The sequence below is a fragment of the Macaca thibetana genome, chromosome 14, assembly GCF_024542745.1.
Source record: "Macaca thibetana thibetana isolate TM-01 chromosome 14, ASM2454274v1, whole genome shotgun sequence".
NCBI classification, from domain to species: domain Eukaryota; kingdom Metazoa; phylum Chordata; class Mammalia; order Primates; family Cercopithecidae; genus Macaca; species Macaca thibetana.
This window is the reverse complement of record NC_065591.1, coordinates 84823524-84846696: the sequence shown is the minus strand read 5'-3', so window position 1 is coordinate 84846696 and position 23173 is coordinate 84823524. Positions and strand designations below refer to the sequence as shown.

General features: G+C 42.5%; 2 protein-coding genes across 2 annotated transcripts in view; both read right to left on the bottom strand.

Annotated features, from left to right (window-relative positions):
* The window catches only part of CEP295 (centrosomal protein 295), a 1096927-nt gene that overhangs the window by 803665 nt on the left and 270089 nt on the right, over positions 1-23173 (bottom strand). The window lies entirely within an intron of this gene.
* The window catches only part of FAT3 (FAT atypical cadherin 3), a 687549-nt gene continuing 664768 nt past the window's right edge, over positions 393-23173 (bottom strand). The window contains exons 24-29 of the mRNA XM_050759265.1: positions 11217-11370; positions 8703-9358; positions 5000-5113; positions 2848-2907; positions 2195-2230; positions 393-1596 (exon numbers count right to left, since the gene is read on the bottom strand). Of these exons, the coding sequence (XP_050615222.1) occupies positions 974-1596; positions 2195-2230; positions 2848-2907; positions 5000-5113; positions 8703-9358; positions 11217-11370 (1643 nt within the window). The 3' untranslated portion in view covers positions 393-973. The remainder of the gene's footprint in view (positions 1597-2194; positions 2231-2847; positions 2908-4999; positions 5114-8702; positions 9359-11216; positions 11371-23173) is intronic.

Below are 23173 nucleotides of genomic sequence, written 5' to 3'. Positions count from 1 at the left end.
AGACACCTTTCCTCTGCATTATCAAGAATTGTGATTATCTAGGCTGCAAACTTTGAAGGTATCGTTTTTTCTTTTTTTTTCTCCCTGAATTTGTGAGTTTTGCTTAAACTTCTAAAAATATCTCATTGTAGAGAACCTATATGAACAAAGCCAAATTCTGTAGCAATGTTAGATTTACCGACTGGAATATTTACCAGAAAACACAAAACCAACCAGATAATCACATTCTTTCTAATGTTCAAACAATTCCAACTTCCTCCCCCACCCACCAAATGGAACCCAAAAGCCTCACGTTGCTCTTCATTGATACCTTTCTTGAAGATCATAAAACCCAACTATATTAGATTGGATGCTTAACACAAGCAAACAGAAACAACTGAGCATACTAAACATGTTATTCAAACCTAATTTTATAGCTGAAAATTGGGCAGCTTATCAAAAAAATAGAGTTGATTTAAAAGGCTTCAGCCCATTTTGTGGTTTGTTTAATATTTGTTTCTCTTTTCTTTCGCCTAAGAGACTAACTTTTCCAACAATCATTACTACTATTTTCATTTCATTGGCTCAAAATTACATGCAACAATGCCTCTTTGATTGTTGCCAGTTTTTAATACTGCAAGGACTGACGCTGTAACACTTTCCAGGGTACAACACTGCACAAAGCCATACAAGACTGGCTGTATAACTTAGTGGGTGAAATAATTTTTCCCTCTTTGCATTTTTAGCTGTGAACAGAGGTACCTCCATCAAGGATTACCAGACACTTCTCCAAAACAATTTCTGAGCCTTTCATTTTCACCCAACTGGAATCAAGCTTGCTTGTTGGGACAGTATGACTTGTGAAGAAGTTTCTAGTGGAAAAATACCATATTCCCTTCTCTTTCCACAGACAATGCTCCACTGGGACACAAGCCCAGCCAATCAGCTTCCACTTTTCTGTAACAAACAGGGTGAACTACCCAAGATGTGGTGTCTACACTTGAGTCTGGTGCTGAGTCTCCACAAAGGGAATGTGAAGGCTGGCGAGGCTGAGCTCTCCTACGCTCTCGTAGTCACTCATGGCTACTTCGGAATTGTCAAAGCCGCAGTTGGCTGACACATCTGAGGATGAGGTGCCTCTGGAATTGTGCAAGGACAGAGACACGCTGTCTGCTGGGCCTGTGGGCTCTGTGCCCTGGTTCATGCTCACAGTAAAAGTACTAAATTCACAGCTGGCAGGCGGGCCCACCAAATCCGTTTCATTGGGGAATGGGTGAGGAGGGAGGTACTGGCTAGGATGGAACTGGGGCCTTCTCCTGCAGTCCGGGCTCAGTGTGCTGGCCAGGGAGACAGGCTGGGAGGGTGGCAGGGCCTCATATTGGTCCGGGAAGTCCTCCGGGAGAGGGGGAGGCAGCTGGTCCTGACTCAAGAACTCCTCTTCATGAGGGGGTGGGTATTCACTGTCAATGTCATAACCACCAAGGTAGTAATCACTCTCCAGCTCCCGTGTGCTCCCCTGGTGTGCAGACCCTCCATCCTGGTTCTCATAGTTGGGCACTTCCTCTATGTCCGACAGGCGGGCCCCTGGCATCCAGTCAGAGGTGTCCCAGTGATAGGCTGCAAGAGAAAAACCATGACAGTTAATTTCCTCTAGACTGGAGTTGGCGCACGGCTGGGAAAGGAGCAAGGGAGGGACCTGACATGCAATTTTTAGCATCCAAGAGACCCTAAGAAGCTTCTTACAAGGGTCTATGGGGCCAGCCATGCTTTGGCCTGCGGAGAACAAGGCGATGGCAACTCTGACAGGTTGAGGCCCGGTTGCTGCAGAGCCTCACACTCAGCCATGCCGTGAGATGAAGAGCGAGGGCACGCCAAGGAGACAGTTCCAGGACCCCCAAGCACTGTCCCCACTCCCTCTTCCTAGTCACATGCTATTGCAGAGCGAGACTGGCAACGTGCTTGCAGAGAGGTCCATCAGCTGTGCTGTGGACCACAGGAGGCAGGAAGGTGTGCAGGCAAATGGGTGAAACACACGCACAGAGGATGAGGCTAGGAGGGGAATGCTGTTGGAGCTTTCACCTCCAATACTGAGCGCACGAGACACCTGAGACATGCAAAATTCAGATCAGGGCAGAGGGACAGGAACAGGGTAAGAATGAACTCAGCAATTCAAAACACACAAATAAAAGTTATGCTAGGTTTGCGGCACAGTCACCTCGGTTGTAGTTCTGTCCTTGGTCCATGACAGACACTGTTTAAATACAAAGTGAAAAGTAAAACTGACAATCCAAACCACATGAAGAGGGATAAAACAGAACATTTGAAATGACTTTAAAAAACATGCTCCTAAAGGCCTATGGGCTATGAATAAGTTTAGCCTTTTTTATTTCTTCCCATTGTTACTTAGGAAAAAAACAAAGCAAAACAAAACAGATAAATCACATTTATGCCAGGCCCTGATTTTATTAAGTTGCTAATAAAAGTTACCTGGTTGAAATAAGTATCCGTAATATTGCAGCTCTGAATGATTTCTTAAGGATTCCCAGCTCATAGTAGGAGCTCAATGAACACATGTTGAATATAAAGGTAAATTTAGTATTAATCTGGATTGCAACTAATTGGGTGCTCTTCTCCTGAAAGGGATTTTATAAAGAGAGTACCCCATATTTTTTTTAAATAAATTATGAACTAGGTTTTTTTTTTTTTTTTCAAAATTGTAAAACAGATCCATAGAGAAATACCCCACATCTCATCGGAAACCAGCTGTTCACTGCCCACTCTGTGGCCAATCCATTAAAATCACTCCTAGTCCAAAGTAACATGGAAGCAAAATTTCAAGAAATGCTATGGAAGAAAAAAAGTAAATACCTTCATTCTCTATAGTGTCAACTACATTGTTGACAAGCTGAATGACAGTCACTATGGAGGCTTGTGGTCAGGAAAAGAAGATCGGAGGGAGGGGAAGGACAGCTTCAGGTTAGTTGTGTATTTTAAACACGCCTTAACTTATTTTAACAACAACAACAACAACAACAACAACAACAATGAAAGTGCAGCATGCAAACACCCAAAGCCTCCCCACAATCTGTTAGGGAGTGTATCAGTGGACACCTTTATCTAGAGGGTCCCGGGATTTGTGGAATGGAAGAGAAATGGCAGCAAATCCAAGGCCAGTCCTCCTGAAAGGCAGGATCGGTCATGATTGCTGGGTCATAAACTCACCCCTCATGACTTAGCAAAATCAATTTAGGAAGGCAGCGGCTCATCAAGCTCATGCTAATTTCTCATTAGCAACTCCCAAAGGCTTTCAGAGGAAGACCTCACTATTCCCGGGAATAATTATTTGTTGGTCAGTCATGCTGCTCTGAACCAAATGCCAGTGATAGAGGATAACCTTTGCAGGGCTGATGGCTTCACGGTCACATAATGCCACTGACGGCCCAGAACGACCCAAGGCCTAGCTTCCACCAGTAAGGTGTGGACAGAAGTCAGCATTTGGCCTCTCGAATAGTTAGAATAGAGAAGGAGATATCTGTGGTCTATAAGGGTTGCCTTAATGCTCAGTACAACAGCTTGTGGAGAGGTGATCAGGCTTAAAACCAGTTTGATGAAAGTTCCTAACACCACCTGCCTCTTTTGGGACCAACTTGGAATGTTAAGCATAAAAAGTCAAGAGTGTGATCCTCAGGGTGCACACAGCAGAGTCCAAGAGAACAGTTAACCAGACATCATTGTTGGATCTGCTGCCTGGAGTCTGGACTGTCTACGTTCTTAGGTGCTTCTATATAAAGTGCAAACTAGCCACAGCTTTTCTTCTGGCGAGGGAGGAGGAAAAGAGGATACATGAAGGCATACAGATCTGGGGGTGTGTCTTTGACCTTCCGATAATGGTCAGAAAAAATCCACTGTTACACGATTTGTTGTCCCAGCAGACAGATACACTGAAGGCATCTGCACTTCTCAGAAGTGCCAGCATTTGAAAGTGGTGATGAAAATAGGCTCTTTTACTTCCATGATTGCTTCTATGGTCTTGGAGCTCACCTGTTTCTGTATTTGCCTTGGAGGCAAGGGCTATGCATTTTTCATTTTGTACTCTGGGTAAAGGACTCAGCACATGGAAAAAATTCAGCAAGGATTTATAGATTGAATGATTACATAAATTAATAAGTATCCATTTGTTGCTAGTTGCTGACAAATGGGAAAATGACCTAAGGTAAGGCTGCTTGTCTCTGTGGATGACTGTTTGAAATTATTCTTCGTTTACCCAGCGCATTGAAAACACTCACTGTTTTATGACTGTTCCTGCTTCCCTCCCCTGCCCTGGGGAGAACAACCCATCCTCCGAAGCTGGTTCCTCAGCTCAGAAAACCCAGTCCAGCATTAGCACCCTCTCCATAACCATAAGTTCACGAGAGGTAGAGGGAGCAGCTTTGGAGTGTCAACAAAGTCTGTGAACCATGAGAAATTGCATGCAACATTTTGGGTGTATGTGCATTTTTCTAAGGAGCTGCCTCATAGTTTTTAATAAATTCTCCAAAAGCCCATAACCCAAATGATTATAAGGGGGATTCAACTGAATGAAGATTCCACTGGTTCTATTAGAAGGTTTTTGTCTCTGAACTAATTTCTAATGATGGGGATGTTGGATATACAGTGAAGAGGGAAGAGATCATTGGTAAAATAAAAAAAGAAATAAATTACTCTGTCTGCTAGAGAATATCATTTGGGATGAAGTAGTTCCACCACGAACCAAATCAAAGAGGACTCACTACTGGAGGCCCAGGGTAACTTCATCAACCCCTGATACAGATCTCTGGGCCTGCCCACAGTGACAGCTCAACGGGGGCTCCTTTGGCAACGACATCCAACAATGCAGTAAACCAGGAACCTGGTGAACATGCTCAAAAGCCCATGAACAGGTTGAGAAACAAAGCCAGTCACACCACCCTCCTCCCAACCACGGTCTTTCAGAACAGGAAGCAGAACCCACCCACTCCGAACAAATCTGATGACTTCTTACCATTGTCGTCACCAGAATCTGACTGGAAGGAGCTGAGGGATTGAACTTCAGAGTTGCTGCCTTTATTACTACCTGCAAAGCAGGTCACTTCTCCCGGGTCATCAACTGCTTTGTCTTCGTGGACAGCCAAAGAGAAAGCAGAAATTACACTGGTTACCTTGTGCCTATTTCCTCCTGCCCATCACCCTCCCAGCTAGTTCACTTCTTGAGGCTCTTTCATTTGCTTAGAGAAAATAATTGAGCTCCACAATAGAAAATTGATTGTGCCATTGGGGGCAAAGGTCTGTCAATCAAGTGATTTACATTATGGATTTGAAACCCTTAGCCTATAATAAATGAGCTTCCAAACAGCTGACAGCCAAAAGTAGCTGTTCCTTCCTCAAAGTGAAGCAACTGAGTGAAGAGTAAAAGGAGGATGAAGTGGCTGCATTGCTCTTTGCCATTCAGAGTTAATTTACATCATTTACATGAACTGATGAGGTGTCAACACCAGGTTAAATGAGATTACTTTTAAAATAGGGGTATAAATATTTTATAGGCGAGAATGCCTTTACATTTATCCTAACTTCCATCTCTGGACAGTGAGTGGAGTTTTCAGCTTTGCCTTCTAGAGGGCAGTGTTGTATCATTTTTGGGAGTGACCATGTTCTACACCCTGTGTCAGGTAGGGGGGCTGGCAGTGGTGCGGATATGCCCTTATCCATATATGTCCTCCTTCTTTACTGTACAAAGACAGCCAGAAACACACAGATGCACGTGCGTGCGTGTGCGCGCGCACACCCCCACACCCCCACACCAGGGCTACTTTCTTATTTGATGGACTAAAGGAAGCAATAAAAACAGCCTGTATCTTGAGGTTGTCAAATGCAAAATGAATTAGTAGCCCAGAAACTGTCTCACCAGCTAACTCTGCCTTGCTTAACAAAGAAGGAAATGTATTCAATACAACCCAACAAGACTTTGAGGGGAAATGTGAGTTTTGGCCTGAAGTGAATTCTGGAAATAAAGCTGTCACATCAGGAAGGGAGGAGGGCAGTGATCACCAGGAAGAGCTGCAAATCATCATGTAACGCAATGGTACAAAGAGATGCAGACTTGTGATTAAGGGAACATTTGTTCCTCTCTGTGGCCACAGAAATCACGTTTCTTCCAAAAAGGGCGATGTCAGGAACAGGCATGGTGGCTCTGCATCTGCTGTCAGAGGCTGAGGCCACAGGAGTTGGCTAAACAACCGATATAAGTGGAGAGATATGCCAGGGAGACACTCACCTCCTAACAGCCACATTGCAGAAAATATGAGGATGAGCTTCAAAAAAGTACAAGGTGTGCACAAGCTTAACCCTGAACACAAGGAAGGAAATGACAAATAATCCACTCTGGTGAATGAAGTGCTGAGCATAAAACTCCTTTCTCCACTCCTTCATTTATTCAACTCCCCCCTTTCTTATTGCTAAATAAAAAAGAACCTATTAGCTATTCGATTGGCAAGATTATAGTAAAGTCTAACTCAACAGATAATTTGAGAGTGAATATATTTATGACTGAAATTCAAGAGCAACTACTTAAAATATATGTGTCTACAGAAAGACGGAATCAGCAGACAGCATGTTGGGGCAGCACTAGAATAGAAAGAATTCATCCTAGGCCCTCTGCTATCACCAAGAAATCCTCTTCCTCTAATACCGCTCTCCTTCCTTCCTACCAAAGCTCCCAAGAACAGTGCTGGTAAGAGCACAGGTTTTAATCCTGACTTCTCCTTTTGCTAGTTAGGTGCCCTCAGGTGAGTATTTCACCCACTGAATGGAGTTTTTTCCTCCATGGAATGATGGCCTGGTAATGGTACCAACATGGGGGCACTGTGATGGTTTAAGGAGATGATGCAACACACAGCAGTGTGCTTCACATTCACCTGCTGCCCTGACTTTCTCATCAAACCTCTTGGTTCTCAACCCTTGCATTCTGGCTTCTGCCTTGATGGCTCTACTGAGAGGCACTTGAGATGCTAAGACTCCTCTCATCATCAAGCTCACTCTACATCTATTTTAGCCTGTGTCCTCCTTGGCAGTTTCACAGTAGTCAATACTGATGACCTTACTGACATTCTCTTGGCTTCTGGACAGGGGCCATTTCCTTTTCCCTTTTCTTTCTTTGTTGGAAAGTGTTTGTCTCCTTGCCTGGCTCCTCCCCTTCTGCCCAAAGCCCACATGTAGTCATCTACAGGGTTCTTTTGGAGGCCTGGTTTGACCATCCTCTGTTCTTGTTCCCTTGGTGAGTTCACCCTCCTACAGAGTCCACCATCCTACATGCAGATGTCGTTCAAACTTTCACTTCTAACCTTGACCTCTCACCTGAACAACAGAGGCAGACATCTCTCGGGTAACCCTTTATGTGTCCTCTACACTGAGCTTCTTCCTGTTCCTGAGAGGCCATCTCCAAAGTGTCCTACTGAAATCTTATTCATATCAGTAGGAATACTCCCTTCCTCCATGAAGAAAACCTTTATCTCCCTGGCTGCCCATGGTCTCTAGTTCCATCTGAAACCTTCCTGCTCCCTCCTTCTCCCTCAACATATGCCACAGTACTATAACCATAGCCTTCCATAGCCTTCTAGGACACAGCTACTACTGGGATATAAAGCCATTTGTCCTGATGAAGTTATAGGTTACAGCAAAGATTCCTTTAGTCTCCTTGTGATGGATACTAACAGCAGGGAAAACAATCTCTCACATAGATGTTCACAGAGACTACCTAAGTTGCTCTCTTCCCCCAAAGAGGGAAGAAAGCCTGTTCAATTTCTTCTCCTAGGATCAGCCAGAGCCAGCTTTAAAAAATGTAAATTAGATCATGACAGTCACTTAGTTAAAAACCTGCAATAGTGTTGCTGTTAAAATGCAAGCACCAACTGCACCGACCTCCTCTGTGCTCTTCTACACACCAAGCTTCTTCCCATCCCAGGACTTTTGCACCTGTGGCTCTTCCCTGTACCTAGAATGTTGCTGTATGAGGCCAAGTGAAGGGGCAAACACCACCGTCTGGCTCAGACCACCTTTCTGCCTTGTGGATCCCCCTCTTGTTTCATGGTCTCTACATTCCAGCCAAGAAGAAATGACTTGCTTTTCTTCTGATCATATGGGTCCCCCCTGTGGTGGAATATCCTCCTTTCTCCAGACTCTTTAACTCATCACGGTCCAACTGAAGTGCTCCTCTGCTTCTCTCAAGTCTTCATTCTAAGACCGGAAATACTCTCTTCTTCCAACCTTCCAGAGTGCACTTCTGGACATCACTGACGTGGCTTTTTGCACTTTGTACATAGGCCCAGAAACACACACTATTATAATTTATACACAATAACTAGTCTACTTTCTTCTTTTCTTTTGCACTTTGACCAGTGGCCCGCTATTGTGAGAAGAGGATGGGTTTTGGAGCCTGGAAGACTTGGGTTGGGGTACTGATTTCCTCTAACTAGCAGCTGCCTGACCTTGGGATCATGATGTTACCCTCTCTGAGCTTCATTTCTCCCATCTGAAAATGGGAATCGGAACCAGGACAGTTTTCCAGAGCCTGTGTGAACACTCCACTCCAGCACGTCATAGCGAATGCTCTGCCCACAAGGTCTCTCTCCCTTCCCTTAGCGTCCTCGCACAACGCCCCCTGCAGGTTCCCTGTAAGCACAGAGGGGTGAGCATTACCACTTCCTACTCACTCTCAGTTCCCGCGTCCCAGCCATTCTTCCGGATGGAGTCGCAGTCGGAGCGGCAGGGTGACACGGCGGGGAGGTTGGGGGCCACGCTGCACACGACCACGCCCCGCCGGGCTGTCAGGATGCGGGGCGACTCGGGGTGAAACGTGGTCATCTCCTGGTGCTCGCCTCCCAGCCCGTCCACGATCTTATCCAGGTTGCTCCTGGAGTCGCTCTGGAAGCAGGGTGTGTAGGCCATGGGGCGCACAGGGACCTGTGGGGGCCCCACCTCCTGGTAGACATTACGGCCGTCCCCGCTGCCGCGCAGGTTCCGGAACGGGATGCCGTTGCTCTTGTTGAGCAGGGCGGCGGTGGCCGGGTCCTGCACTAGCGTGATGTTGTTGCGGGAGTAGTTCTTGCGGAAGACCTTCTTGCGGAAGACGATGAAGAGGACCACCAGGATGAAGATGACGAAGAGGACCACGGCGATGCCGATGAGTTCCTCCTTCCCCACGTAGGAGTGGCCAGCCTGGATATTGGGCACCACCACAGGGCGCAGCCCGCAGTACTGGCCCACGTAGCCCGGCGTGCAGTTGCAGAGGAAGGAGCCGAACACGTTCACGCAGGAGCCTCCGTTCTCACACTCCTCTCGTTCGCACTCATTGATGTCCTCCTCACACCTGTGGCGACACAGAAGCCCCTCCCCACCGTCAGGACCTGTGCACACACGATGGGATACTGGAGCTCGAGAAAACACAGACATCTTTAAAAGAAAATGATGCACCTAAAGGGTACAGATGAAGCAGGACAAAGATGGTTGGTGGGGAGGGGGGAGGGGAAACTAATTTAGGCATTTATATGGCCACTGTGGTCCCCAAATCGTCACTTTGCGTTAAGGTGTTCCTTCCAACCCAATCTCTCCCAGGTCTTCCTTTCCTACCTGGGTTGGGGAAAGGAAGAGACAGGTGGGAGAGGGGAGGAGGAGAAAGAGAAAGAATAACAGATGCTATTGAAAAGGTACTGGTCTCCAAATCCGCAGGAGGAGATGCATCTCAGAATTTAAAATTGTGCAATTTTAGCAAGGACATGCAGCACATATCTTTCACGTTATGTAAAATACTCCTCCCCCTCACAGAAACTGGTGCTGGCCTAGTATCCCATAATCAAAAATACCAGTGTTTCTGCAGTGAAACATATGGATATTCACACTAAATGAGAGAAATAAAGAGTAGAAAGAGCCTCAGAACAGTTTTGAACAGGTTTTGCCACCCAATTAGTTTGCCACTAACATACTCCAAACCCTTTAAGTTTGCAGAGCTTTTGGGATTGTAGAATTGCAGACAAAGAGCTGTGAATCTATATATTGGTTATAGGTTTTCCCCCAGAGGAAAGTCTTTGGTTCTGACATTTTCCTCTAATGGCTACGGTAATTTTTGGTCCCTTTGGGAAGCTGGGGGATGCAGGGGGTGGGTGGGTGGAATGTTACATGTCTTCAACATTCTGTGCTTATGTTAAAGGCTAATACTCATGTAGATTTTTAGGAAAAATGACTAAAGCATTCTAATGAAAAATAATTAAATCAATTTTATTCTCTTTAAAGCAATCCATGGCTCACTTTGAGCATAATTATAAGGCAAGTGTTTCAGTCTTATTCTTTCTTAGCTTAATAATATTTGAGAACATAGACCTTCTTTTTCACTTTTCTCTATTTCAGCAATTGTTCTGATATGTTCATTTAAAAGGTCCGATCACCTATATTTTTGGTAATCTACCTTTTAAAATGTACCCAAATGTCCCTAATTTGAACAGATAGAGGTGAGGTCAGCAGGAAATTAGTCAGAATCACAGAGTATTTAAAAATAAATGCCGCTTTATTACTTTAAATTACATCCAACAATTCAAAGTCAGCTAAGTATTTCCTGGTAAAGTCCTCGGGAGATTTGCTCTAATGAATACATAAGACTGATCTGTAATTAGAATATCACTTGCCTGAGATTACATATATATACTTCTAAAACGATCAAGGATGGCTGAAAGTGGCATTTTACTAGGAATTTAAAATGGTCTCTTTCCTTTTGGCAAACATTTAATTTATTTATTTCTTAGGGAAATAAAGGTTTGCAAAGGGAAGGTAAGTTTCAGTTTCTCAGAATGATCAAAAAACAATAGGTAGTAGAGTCCAGATAATGGATTCTGCGGAAATGGGTAGTGTGTCTGCCTCAGAATTATAATAGAAACATTAGGTGGCCTAGATGACTTTCTTTTCTCCTAGTTACAGACTACATAGTAATCATACACAATTTTGAAGATACAGGGAAACATAAAGTAGAAAATATGAATTACTCATGACCCTACTACCCAGAGATAATTCCTATTAACATTTTAGTCACCTGTAAGCACTCCTTATATGTCTCGTGCAGATGTTAACCCTTTGCCTTTACTATTAGTGGCAAATATTTTATCCTCGTTAATTGCTTACTGGTTTGTTGTAGCAATAAAGAACAATGTAGAGAAAGACACTTATATAATCTCACTTACGTGACTCCAGTGAGCCCAGCTTTACAATTGCAGATGAAAGTGTTTCCTATTGGATCGCAGGATCCTCCATTCCGGCAGGGGTTTGGGAAGCAGGCTGTAATCTCAGATTCACAGTTTCTTCCCGTAAACTGTGAGAGACAGGTACACTGATAGCCTGGGGAAACAGAGGACCTCATGAGCCACGGATGCCCCTGCTAGGGCTGAGTGCTTGGACTCAGCTATAATATGTCCTCCTAATTCTTTGTTGAACTGTATCATAGGAAGGGCCCAAATTCCAAAGGTGGTTAGCAAATTGATTGCTTGAAACATCTTGCCACTAAAATGCCAAGTTGCAGTTTGGATTTCCTGCTAGCCCACAAAAATTCACCTAATTAACCACATACACGAATGCTAGTGAGAATTGTAAGACCTTCCCAAGGGACAGATTTCAAGAGCGGAATCCAAGATGGGGAGGAATATGTTTTCTCCCCGACACTATTACTGCACAAGGCAGATGCTTCCAGATAGGAGTGGTTGACTATTGATACCACGCTACCTCCTTTCCTGAGTCACTGTCCTATCTCCTGTGCTCTTTCTCCTTAGCCAAGTACTGAAATCCCACCTGGAGAGGGAATGAGGGGAGAGCAGGTAAAATGATATTTGTCAACTCAAATGAACCCCAGATTGGCAAAGGCACAGGGAAATGGAAAGAATTCCAGCCTTTGCCCAGCTCCCCTGGTCTGATCCTGATTTTTGCATTTTTTTCACTTTCTCCCCTCATAAGCCCATCATGCAGAAATTGCTAGTAATATAATATCCTCACTACAGAGAATATGAAATATCAGATGTGGAAAGAGGCATTATCGACCTCTCGAGATGCATTATCTCTCGAGATGGAAGGGATGAATAACCAGTAAGGGTGTTCTTTCTTCCCTCCTTTAAAAAAAAAAAAAAAACACAAGATTTGTTTTTTTAAATTACAGGTATACATGCACATAGTAAAGAGGAAGGTAGTTCTACAAGTTTTATTTTGTCCACCAGCAGTCTTCCCTCCCATTTACACTTCCTCCAAAGTAACCTGGGTGTTCCTTTTCGTACTTCAATATTTCCTTCCATAGTAGTTGACTATTTTGTGATTATTTTAGTGTTAGGCATTTTCTATTAGTTTTCCACTATGCTTTTTTAAATTTCAAACCTTTAGCCTCACCACATAGGAATACCTCTTGTGCTGACCCCATCTCACAATATATTGTAGTATTGTAATTTTGGTTAAGTCAATGATCAGTGTTTGCATTATGATGACAATGAAATGTTATTTGCAGCTAAGTCCTGTAGTAAGCTCGATTATATTTTTATATTCATGCATAACTTGTTTTCCCTAGAGTTAAAAAATATCCAGGGTTTTCGCTTGCTTATTTCTGAATATTGATTGTTGATTTAACTAGAAACTCTTCATCAACCAGGTCTCTCCGAGTTTAGTTGTCTCTGCTTCCTTGTATTTTCATCCCCTGAATTGGTCTCTCCTGAGGCCCTCTGATTGGCTCCACCCTGAATGTTGCCCTCTGGCCCTGCTTTCCTGCTCTCCCATGTTGGATCTGGTGAGTTCTGTATCACCTGTCTGCCTATTTCTTGGTTTAGTCTCTCATTTCACTAGAACACATTCCACAGTTACTTCCTCCAAAAGGGCTTATAGGAAGGAAATCTGGTGACACTTTGCATAGCTGAACATGTCTTTACTTCACCCTGACACCTCTTTTGACAGTTAGGTTGTGTAAAAAATTATAAGCAAGCCCTCCATGTTGCTTTTGAGAAATCCAAAGTCATTTTGGTTCTTGGAGTTTGTATGTAATTTTTTTCCCCCCCCCTCTTTAACATCTTGGAGGATCTGTTTGCCTCCAATTTTCTGAGATTTTGCAGTGATGTACTTTATATGAGTTTATTTTCAGCCAATACTGGGTACTCAGTGGGCTCTTGCAATCTGGAAATTTTTGTGTTTTCACTTTGGGAAAATTTCTTTTATCACTTTGTTTGTAATTTATTTTCCTTTGTTTTCTCTATTCTGTTTTTATGGAACTTCTATTTTTTGGATCTCAGATATCCTGGACCTTCCTCTAATTTTATTTTTTCTCTCTTATATTACATCTCTGTGAGGTTTTGCTTTACTTTTTGTGAGAGTTTCTTATATCCTTCACTTTTATTGAGATTTTCATTAATTTGTCATTTTCCAAGAACTTTTTTTGTGCACTGAGTTTTTATTTTATTTTTTTTCACGCGTAACATCCTGCTTCTAGGCTGTGGTTACAGTATCTTCTCTTATCTGTCTGAGGATATTAATAATACTTTTATGAAGTTTTCTCCCTGCAGTTTTTTCCAAGTTGCTTTTCTCTGTTTCTTTGTTTTGGTCTCTGTGATATTTGATTTTATGTGTCAACTTGGGTAGCCTATTGATAGCCAGATATTTGGTCAAACACTAGTCTAGATGTTGCAATGAAGGTATTTGGGTATTTGTGGATGTTATCAATTTATTTATTTATTTCTATTTTTAGCTGTCAGTCTCATTGGGTATGATAAAATTTATAATCAGTTACCTTTAAATGAAATATATTACTCTCCATAATTTGGGTGGGCCTCATTATTCAGTTCAAGGACTTATGAAGAAAGAATCCTGCCTCAAGACTGTAACATGGAAGAAATTTTACCCGAATTTCCCGCCTGCTGGCTTACTCTGCAGATTTTGAATTCAAGACTGAAAAGTCAACTCTTACATGAATTTTCAACCAGCCAGCCTGCTCACACAATCACGAGCCAATTCTTTGAAATCAGTGTCTCTCCACATTTATGTATGTGCACATGCTCATGTATATACACAAATGGTCTCTGCCTTATGATTGTTCAACTTATGATTTTTTGACTTTATGAAGGTGTGAAAGCAATATATATTCCATAGAAATGTGTTTCAGGTAGGCTAGGCTAAGCTATAATGTTCGGTAGGTTAGGTGTATTAGATGCATTTTTTACTTAAGATATTTCCAACTTATGACGAGTTTATTGAGATATAACCCCATCATAAGTTGAGGAGTAGCTGCATATATCTCCTATTGGTTCTGCTTCTCTGAAGAACTCTAATACATTTTCTATCTTCCACATGAGAGGATTTCTTTACTTGTAACCATTGCTTATTAGTTCGCATTGAAGAGTATAGCAATAGAAAACTAGAAATCTGTTGAGAAGCTCTGAGCACATTAATGGGGCTCAGCAACTGTGAAACTGAGTCAGTAGCTTTGGCATGGTCATTTTCCCTAGTAACGGCTCATCTTATCATCTGCTCAGAGGGAAGGTAAAGGCCTGGTTTCTAACACTGGGAGGTTGGATGGTGGCAGAGGAGGGGTGGTTGTGAGTCTCAGCATCCAATGAGCACATCATATATACTTTAACCCCTGTATAGCACAGTGTCTGGCATGCTCCAGACCTGAGACCCTGCATTTCAACATCACCACACATAGCATCGGGGGAGCGATTGCCTGCTTGTGCAGAAGGAGGGTAGGAATCCAGATTGAATCCTGACTGCCTCTAAACCGTTTTGAGCAATTCTTATTTTAAGCTCTTTTCCCCATCTCTTCCCCTTCAGAAGTAACTGGTGCCTCCAGTTCCTGAGTCTTTGGGGATTCAGTCCCCTGAGTTTTTCGGAATTCAGTCCCTTGTACCAGCTGGAATCCAGGTCTCTAAGAGCTGCTTTTCTTTCTTTCTTCCTTACCACCTGTCTCTCTGCCTTCCACCTCCAAACTTGTGTTGGTGTTGTCTACTTCCCCATTCTCCTCACTTCTATGGGCTTATGACTCATATAAAAATAACTTTACTTCCATAGTAGTGGGGTTGCAACAGCAAGCTGCCACCCTTACCCTGAAGTGGCCAAAAAGGCTTTCCCCATACCTAAGACCTTTTGTAAGTACTGCAAGGAACCATTCTCACTCTTACTGGAAGGGCTCTTGGGCTTCTCCTCTTCCAAATTTGTCAGTGACTGATGCTGGGATTATATAGCTTGATCGCTATAGATACAAGATAGTTAGAAATGTGTGGTTTGAAATGGCATATGGTCTCATGGATGTTTTGCTGAATCCCCATTACAGATAACTCCCATGTACAGAAGGAAGAATGATTGAGTGTGTGTGTGTGTTCATAGGTTCACAGAGAGAAAATCTTATCTTCAAGAGGCAGGTGCAGGAACCAAGAGAGAAATCTATTTATTTCCAAGTGGAGGAGACTACGGAGCCCCAGCCTTCCTGGCAACAAGAAACACAGAGGGTAAGAGACTGAGGCTCAGAGAGAGACACACACATATTAGAAAAAGAATGCCCTTAAATGCAAAGCCAAGGAAAGGCCAAGGAGCTCCTAAGGAAAGGCCACTGTTGATGCCAGTTATGTCTACAGAAGGCCAGCCTGAGGTCTCTGGGTAGAGGCAGAAGTCTGAAGTATGCTGGCTTGAAGTTATGCTGATTTGGGAAATTGCTCACCTTAATAGAATTGAAAATTGTTGAAGGCAGCTGCGATTGGGAAAAATGCTTCTTTGTGTCACCTGTCTAGTCGTTGGCTATGATGGCATGCCTTTAGACAAAGAGTAACTTGTGAGGAGGAATTAGATTCTTTTTTAGACTCTAATCTTAGACAACCACAGTACAGGACCCTGAAAAGCACATCAATGATGAGGAGGAAAGTCAGGAATGGGGGGAGTCCAAGGCAAGGTAGATAAACTCAGCAAAAACTCCCTCTCTAGCTCCTCTTTGGCAAGTGTTTGACAGTTTCTTAAATAAAACTATATCAGAAGCACATGGGGGCAGGAGAGGGCTGTCCAGATCTAAGGGACATTTAAATCACTATCATGGAAACTGGATTCTAACTCAGGTCATGGGACTGATTTTTGATCTGATGGCAGAGAAGCAATTTGATGTCTCTGTGCCTTGGAAAATCAGAATTTAAAATAAGAAACTACCTCTAGAGCACTATTTTACTCACACACAGTTCCTTCCGAATTTTGTCATTTTCATCATCTTCTGTGGAATATCTAGCACTACTTGATGCAGCAGCCAGCTTGACTGATGAACATATCCACACTGACTGAGTGCCTAAGTCATAGATGGTGGTGTGGCTGGTGCCAGCTCATACAGGGTCCCAAGAGGTGACTGTTAAATATTCAGGAATTTGGCAGGTCAGTTGTTAAACCACGGGTAGCCTGACATCAGCCATGGTGGAAGTACTTACACCGCAGTCACCAGCAAATGCTACAAATCAGGGCTTTTATTTTTAGAGAACTGGTTTACCAGTTCTCCCCTGGAATAGGGACTATGGCAAGCACTGAGGATACAAAGACAGAAAAACTCCATTTAGAAGCATGCTATAGAAGAGGCAACTGAGGTACAGAGAAGCTGATCGCTTTGTCATGGTCACGAAGTTGGTGTGGATTTGAACACAGGCAGTCTGGCTCCTGAGTCCTGAACTGTATTTCTAACAACTACACTTCCCTACCCTCTCTGTTTATCAGAAAGAGCAGCAAACTGTCTAGGATCTTATGATTGCAAACCCTTGGGGCATAGGAGGCAGAGTCATTTGGAAGAAATCTTGCTTTTATAACTTTAAATTTGGAGGAGTTTTATGTTAACACAATGAGAGGGAAAAGCCATTGGAATTTTTAAAAAGTGGTCAGATTAGTTTGTTTTTTTAATGAAAGAAGAGTGATATCTATTGTTCAGTCTCTGTGAAAAGGCTTGTTTATGAAAATTAACCTGTTCTCACAAAATATTATTTATAATCTCATTATCCTGGTATGAGCCCTATTATTAATAATTCAAAAAATATCAATAATGATTATTATCATTCGTTAGTAGCCATAATGATACTAAGTAGTCTAATGCTTTAGTGTTTTTAAATCACTTTCAGTCATTCTATGAAGGATCACAATGATCCTATGAAGGAAAAAGAACAGGCCTCATTAACATCTCAACTCCCAGGGGTGCTGGAAAGGTTAAGCTGTTTGTTCAAGAACATATAGTTGGCCGGGTGTGGTGGCTCATGCCTGTAATGCCAGCACTTTGGGAGGCTGAGGCAGGCGGATCACCTGAGGTCGGAAGTTTGAGAGCAGCCTGACCAATATGGTGAAACCCCATCTCCACTAAAGATACAAAATTAGCCAGGCATAATGGCGCATGCCTGTAATCCCAGCTACTTGGGAGGCCGAGGCAGGAGAATCGCTTGAACCCAGGAGGCGGAGGTTGTGGTGAGCCAAGATCACGCCATTGCACTTCAGCCTGAGCAACAAGAGCGAAACTCCATCTCAACATACGTTAGTAAGAGACTGAGTTTAAACTTGACTCTAGGCTTTCTGATTCTCAAATCTTTCTACAAGACTGTATTAGAACTTGTCACTGAGTCTGAGCTCATTAGTTTGTAGAGATAAGAAAGAAGAGCTTATGGTTACTTCCCATCAGTCTCCGGGAAGCAGATAAGATATGGTGAGATGGACAATTTTAGACACTCCTTCTGGGAATTCAATCATCATTAAATAATAAAGATAATAGAATAAAAAGTTTCTACTCTTCCCAAGCATTACCATATGTTGCTATAAAACACAGATAAGGTGAACAAAATTCTAAGAGATATCTAGGCATTTTTCGATCACAAATAATATTTAACACTTTTGTAAATGTGAAAGAAAAATATCAATGGTTAATCTCAATGTATTCTTAAAAAGTTGATTTTTTTTTTCTTGTTCAGAGGGGAGAATATCAAATAAGGAAATAATTCACAAGAATAATAGCTTATCACGTGATGTGAAAAATTCTAAGAACTTTCTGTGTATTCTATCTCATTTAATTCTTACAACAACCATATGCCATAAGTATTGTTATTGTAGTTATTTTACAAATGAGAAAACTGAAGCGTCAATAAGATGGGTTTCACAAGGTTACATAGTCAATGAGTGGCAGATGCACTTTATGCCAGTTCTCAGATTGTAGAAAGGAAATGGTCCTACTAGTGTGGAGATACATGTACCAAAGAGTCATAGCTTCTCTCCCCTCAAATCCTGGCAAAATGAGAAGTGTATTTTTAAATCCTGCCTCAAAGCTGTGTTTCTGTTTACAAACCTTCTAGTTATAGCAGATGCAGATGGTTTTGAAATCTGCACCCAGAGCAACTTAAAATGAATCCTCCTTTCCTTGCTCAAAGAAGAGCATTGCAAAACCTATTAAATGCAAAAATGGAAATGGTATAAGCAATTATAGCATTAATTTGGGCTGTGTAGGCAAATAACCAAGATAATTCCTGTCTTACTCCTTTGAGTTAGTAGTCATTTTCCAACCGATTCATCCAGGTTATGGTTTGAACTCTCTACCCTGCTTGCCAGTGTAGGTGAACATCATTCTGATCAGGTTTGGCTGCCTTGATAAGGAAACATCTGCCTGCTGCACAAAAATGGAAATAATGACAAATGTGTAACTAGCCCCTGGGATCTGAAGTCAGCATCAACCACTCTGCTTGCTGAATTACGGACTTCATTTAGAAACTCCAAGAACTTCCAAGACTCGGGGGGTGGCTGTGATGTGGTGGTGAGGCACTGGGTACAAGTTTAGGTTCTGGTGTTACCCACCACCTGGGTGTGACCACGGCCTGACCTCTAGGAACTTCCTTATTTTATCTGATAAATGAGGCTCACTAATACTCACTTCATGGAGAATAATAAGGTTCCTGGATTCACAAACCACAATGCAGCACACAACATTAGGTGCTTTATTGTTGTAATTATTGTTAATTACTATAGATCCTGAAATCAGCTTCTTCTCTGTATTGCTCATAAACCAAACAACTGGAAATCATAGGAGTTTTTTTATTCTGATGTTTAGGTTGAAGACTGGGAAACATCCAAACCTCTAGTCCATGCGAACCTCAATTAGTATGAGAAAACTAGTGGATAGGTTATCATGTGAGATGCTAATTATGAGTGAGCATAAGCCCTGTTGCAGCTGAAGTTACTTTGCCATTTCAACTTTTAGTCATTCTGACTTTTCTCTTTCACCAAACGGTACATTCAACACCTTTAGACCTTGTAAAACAAAAATTAATTTGAAGGTGAAACTTTTTCCCTAGGAAAGCTGACTCACATTTTATATATTGTATATTGGGCCAAGCCTCTAATATTTTCTTTGAGGATCTGGAAACCTTTAATGTGTTAACATTAGCCACACAGTAAATTCTTACCTTCTAGTATGTATCGGCACATAACCTACTTTAGGGTTTGAGCATTTCTATTAGTGTCTATAATTATTGATGCTGTTACAATGAGGTTTTTTCCAAGGTACCAAAAATATAAGACTAAGTCAGTATTTAGAAGACGGTCACCCAGAAAATTTTTTTTCCATAAGCTGAAAAGCTCAGCCAAATTATGTCCACAGCATATTTACTGGCAGTTTGACATCTCCCTTCTCGAAGCTCAGTGAGCCAGTGGGCGGAGCATGTACGGGAACCCTGTTCAATTCCCTTAAACCAGCTGTTTGGAGAGGGAGGCCACATCAGTGGCATCCATTGGTCACAGAGAAAGCAATAGGACCCAGAATTCAACACAGAGCTCAGCACCAAGCAGGTACTTGATTAAAGTTTGATGGACTAAATTTATCTAGATTCTTCAAGTTAGGGACACAAAGTATTCAGCAAACCATGATCCAAAGTGCTACTGAAAACAGTTTTATGCAAACTATTTGCAACATCCAAGAACTTATTGTTTCATGCAATTTGACAGGGAGAATACTCACAACTGCTTAGAGGAAGTGGCAGACACTATTACTCTTATCTTTGAAAGGGAGCTCAGAGTTACCAAAATCTCCTGACTGGGGTACAAAGCTCCATCTTTATACTATTTTTTTTTTTTTTCAAGTGCAGGCTGTGCATCTGACTCTCAATTCCTGAATGTCCTATGTCTGTTTACCTTTCCTGGAATCCACTGACTTGCACTTCTTCAAATACAGAGTTTTCAGGATTCTCAAATGTCAGTGGTTCTTAAACAATGGGTGTGCATAGAAACTCCTTGGAGGCTTGTTAAAAATAGAGATTCCTGAATTCCACTCCTGCCAATTCAGATTCTGTATGTTTGTTTGCTTGTTTCCCCTTAACTTCCAACTGATACATTTTCTTGATAGGGAAGTTCAGAAGTCTGCAAATATGATTCAGTGACCTAGCAGAAAGTTCCTGATGTGGACAGCAAATACTGGAGGCAAGTAAATAGCAATCAAATGGGTCTTCTATAACAAGGTCTCATTTTAACAAGGTCCTTAGGTGATGCTGATGCATCTCAGAGTTTGAGAACCATTATATACAATACAAGAAAAAAAAAAAAAGTCAAAGTTTCCCCAGGATTCAGGACAGTTCAGAGACAGGGAGATAAATCACTCTATCACCTAGGGATCTTGTTAAAATACAGATTCTGATTCAGTGGATTTCTGGTGGGAACTGAGATGCTACCTTTCCAACATTCCCAGTGATGCCAATGCTGTTGGTCCCTGGAACACACTCTGAGTAGCGAGAGTTAAGAGTACAGGCTGGTGGGGAAGGGGTCCACAAACATGGATCAAATCTCATCTTTCCCACTTTTAAAATATTTTTTTGTTTTTCTTTTTAACCACTGCATATTTAAGGAAAAAATATAAACCAATACCACTACATACTGTTTTGAGAAACTAATTTTTGTTTTTTTGTTTAGAGAAAAGGTCGTGCTCTGCCATTCAGGCTGAAGTGCACTGGTATGGTCATAGCTCACTATAACCTTGAATTCCTGGCCTCCCAAATCTCTGGGATTACAGGTGTGAGCCACTGCACCCAGCCAGTGTGCTTTCACCACTTTACTAGCTATGTGATGCCAGGCTACTGAAAGCCTCTCTAGCCTATTTCTTTATCTGTAAAATGAGGGTTAGTAGGTGGGAGAGAATAGTACTGACCTCAGAGTACTGTGGTGAGAATTAAATGTCCCATGGCATAAGCACTTTCAAGGTAAGCACTTATCACACTACTAAGCACATAGTAAGAGTCTAACAAGCAGTAGCTCTTACCATTAAGAATTTCCCCAAGTTTCCATTTCAGGAGTTAGGCTTCTGGTTTCATGCCATGCTGCCTGAATGACTATTTATGGCATGGTGACTGCCTGGCTTCAAATGTGTTTTTCATTAATGGGCTTCAGCTAAGCATGATAAGGCATGGAGGACTGAGTACTCCTTATTCAAACTGTGGGTGTTGATATATTATTATTCAGACATTGGGCTGATCCCTGCCCACTGCATCTGGAAATGCAGGGATCACAATGGGACCTAGTCATGGCTTCTCCACAGTGGTTGCTATTTCCAGTTAATGTTTATGAAATACATATAATTTTAAGGCTTTACCGAGAGAGAGCCTTCTCTCTGTGGTTGGTTTATAGAGTCATATTTATACTCTCATTACAAGTCAGTGTTCTGGAATCTGACTCCCCTGAGGTTCCTATGGCCTGCTCCTGGGACAGCAAGAGTTATAATGCTGATCAAACCTGCTGACTGTGTCATTCCAAGCTAGTAGTTGTGGCCTCCCTGACTTTCACGCCAAGGGTTTGATTGGGCTTAGAGGTGGTTGGGGCAGAATCCTGCACCCCTGAAAGAAAAATGCTTCTTGTGTGTTGCCTGCTTTAACAATTCTGAATGTACTAGGATAGCCTCAGTTTGAGAGTGGAGTCTGCCACCAGGAGAGCCAATGACCAATACTGCAGGATTCTTCAGTGGTCAAGGGGATGCTTATGCTAAAACATGTGTCCTAAAATTTTAGAGCAACACATAGCACAGGGTCCAAACAACAGAAAATGTTCAAACAATTAAGTTTTGTTATTAGTCTCATGTGCAAGGAGTCTCATTTCCAGCTCCCTGCCTCTACTATCTCTAGCCCAAATTTCCCCTTTGAACACTTCACGCAGCCTAGTCTTTGATCTGGGGGAACAACACTGTCTCTTCCTGTGATTAGACTTCCCTGGCAGCCAGAGGGAATTCTTGAAGGCATAAATATTCTTTCATTAAAGACTTGGTCTTATTGTTCTTTTTAAACTATCACTCACAGCTCAGAGGATTTTTCTTTTAAGTAACCTTATAATTAGCTTCATAGTTTCATAGGCATGAAGTGAAGTCCAAATTTTGATTCTTTCTTTTCTTGCCTTTTTTCTCTCCCTTATTTGGCACCAATTTAAGGACTTTGCAGATAGGATACAGGATATAGCAAAAATTCCTCTATTGATATAATATTGATACAGATAATAGGGGCAAGAAAATGGGTTCTCTTTCCACTTTTCTTAGAAGCCAAGGTTTCACCCCTATAGCCAGGAAGAGGTAGGTACCTCCTCACACATCAGAAGAGGAATCTCGTGCCCTTGGCTCCCTAGGAAAGCAATAGAAGTCCTGGATTTCTTGGATCTCCTGGTGAGTGGCAAGGAGTTTGCTAGCCTTGGGCCCAGTCCTGCTGTCATGAGACTCCCAAATTCCCCCGCCCGGGACCCGTCTGGGTGTCTACTGAGATAAGAACCCATTGGCCAGGCTTGGGAATAGGCTTGATGTGGGATGCTCCTGCAGGGCTCCCGCAACAGAACAGAGATAATAGGACTGCGAGAAGGGAGCTGTATAGACGAAGGTGAGAAAAGATACCATTTTCATTTTAGGAAAACATAAGCCCCCAGAGACAAAAGAGAAAATTGAACTGACAAGAGGCTATTTCACCTTGGAAGAAAGAGAATACCTGTTGTAGAATCCTGATCCAATGCCCAATCATAGAAGGAAGAAGGGAACAGGAAGACGAAGAGGTAGATGGGAGAGTGTGCTCTATAGGCAAGGCTGGGGCCCTAGGGAGGGCAAGACAAGTTCTCTAGGTTATATGAAAAGCATATGGCAAGCGGGTCATCAGTGCTGAAATATGGTTAAATGAAGAGAGTT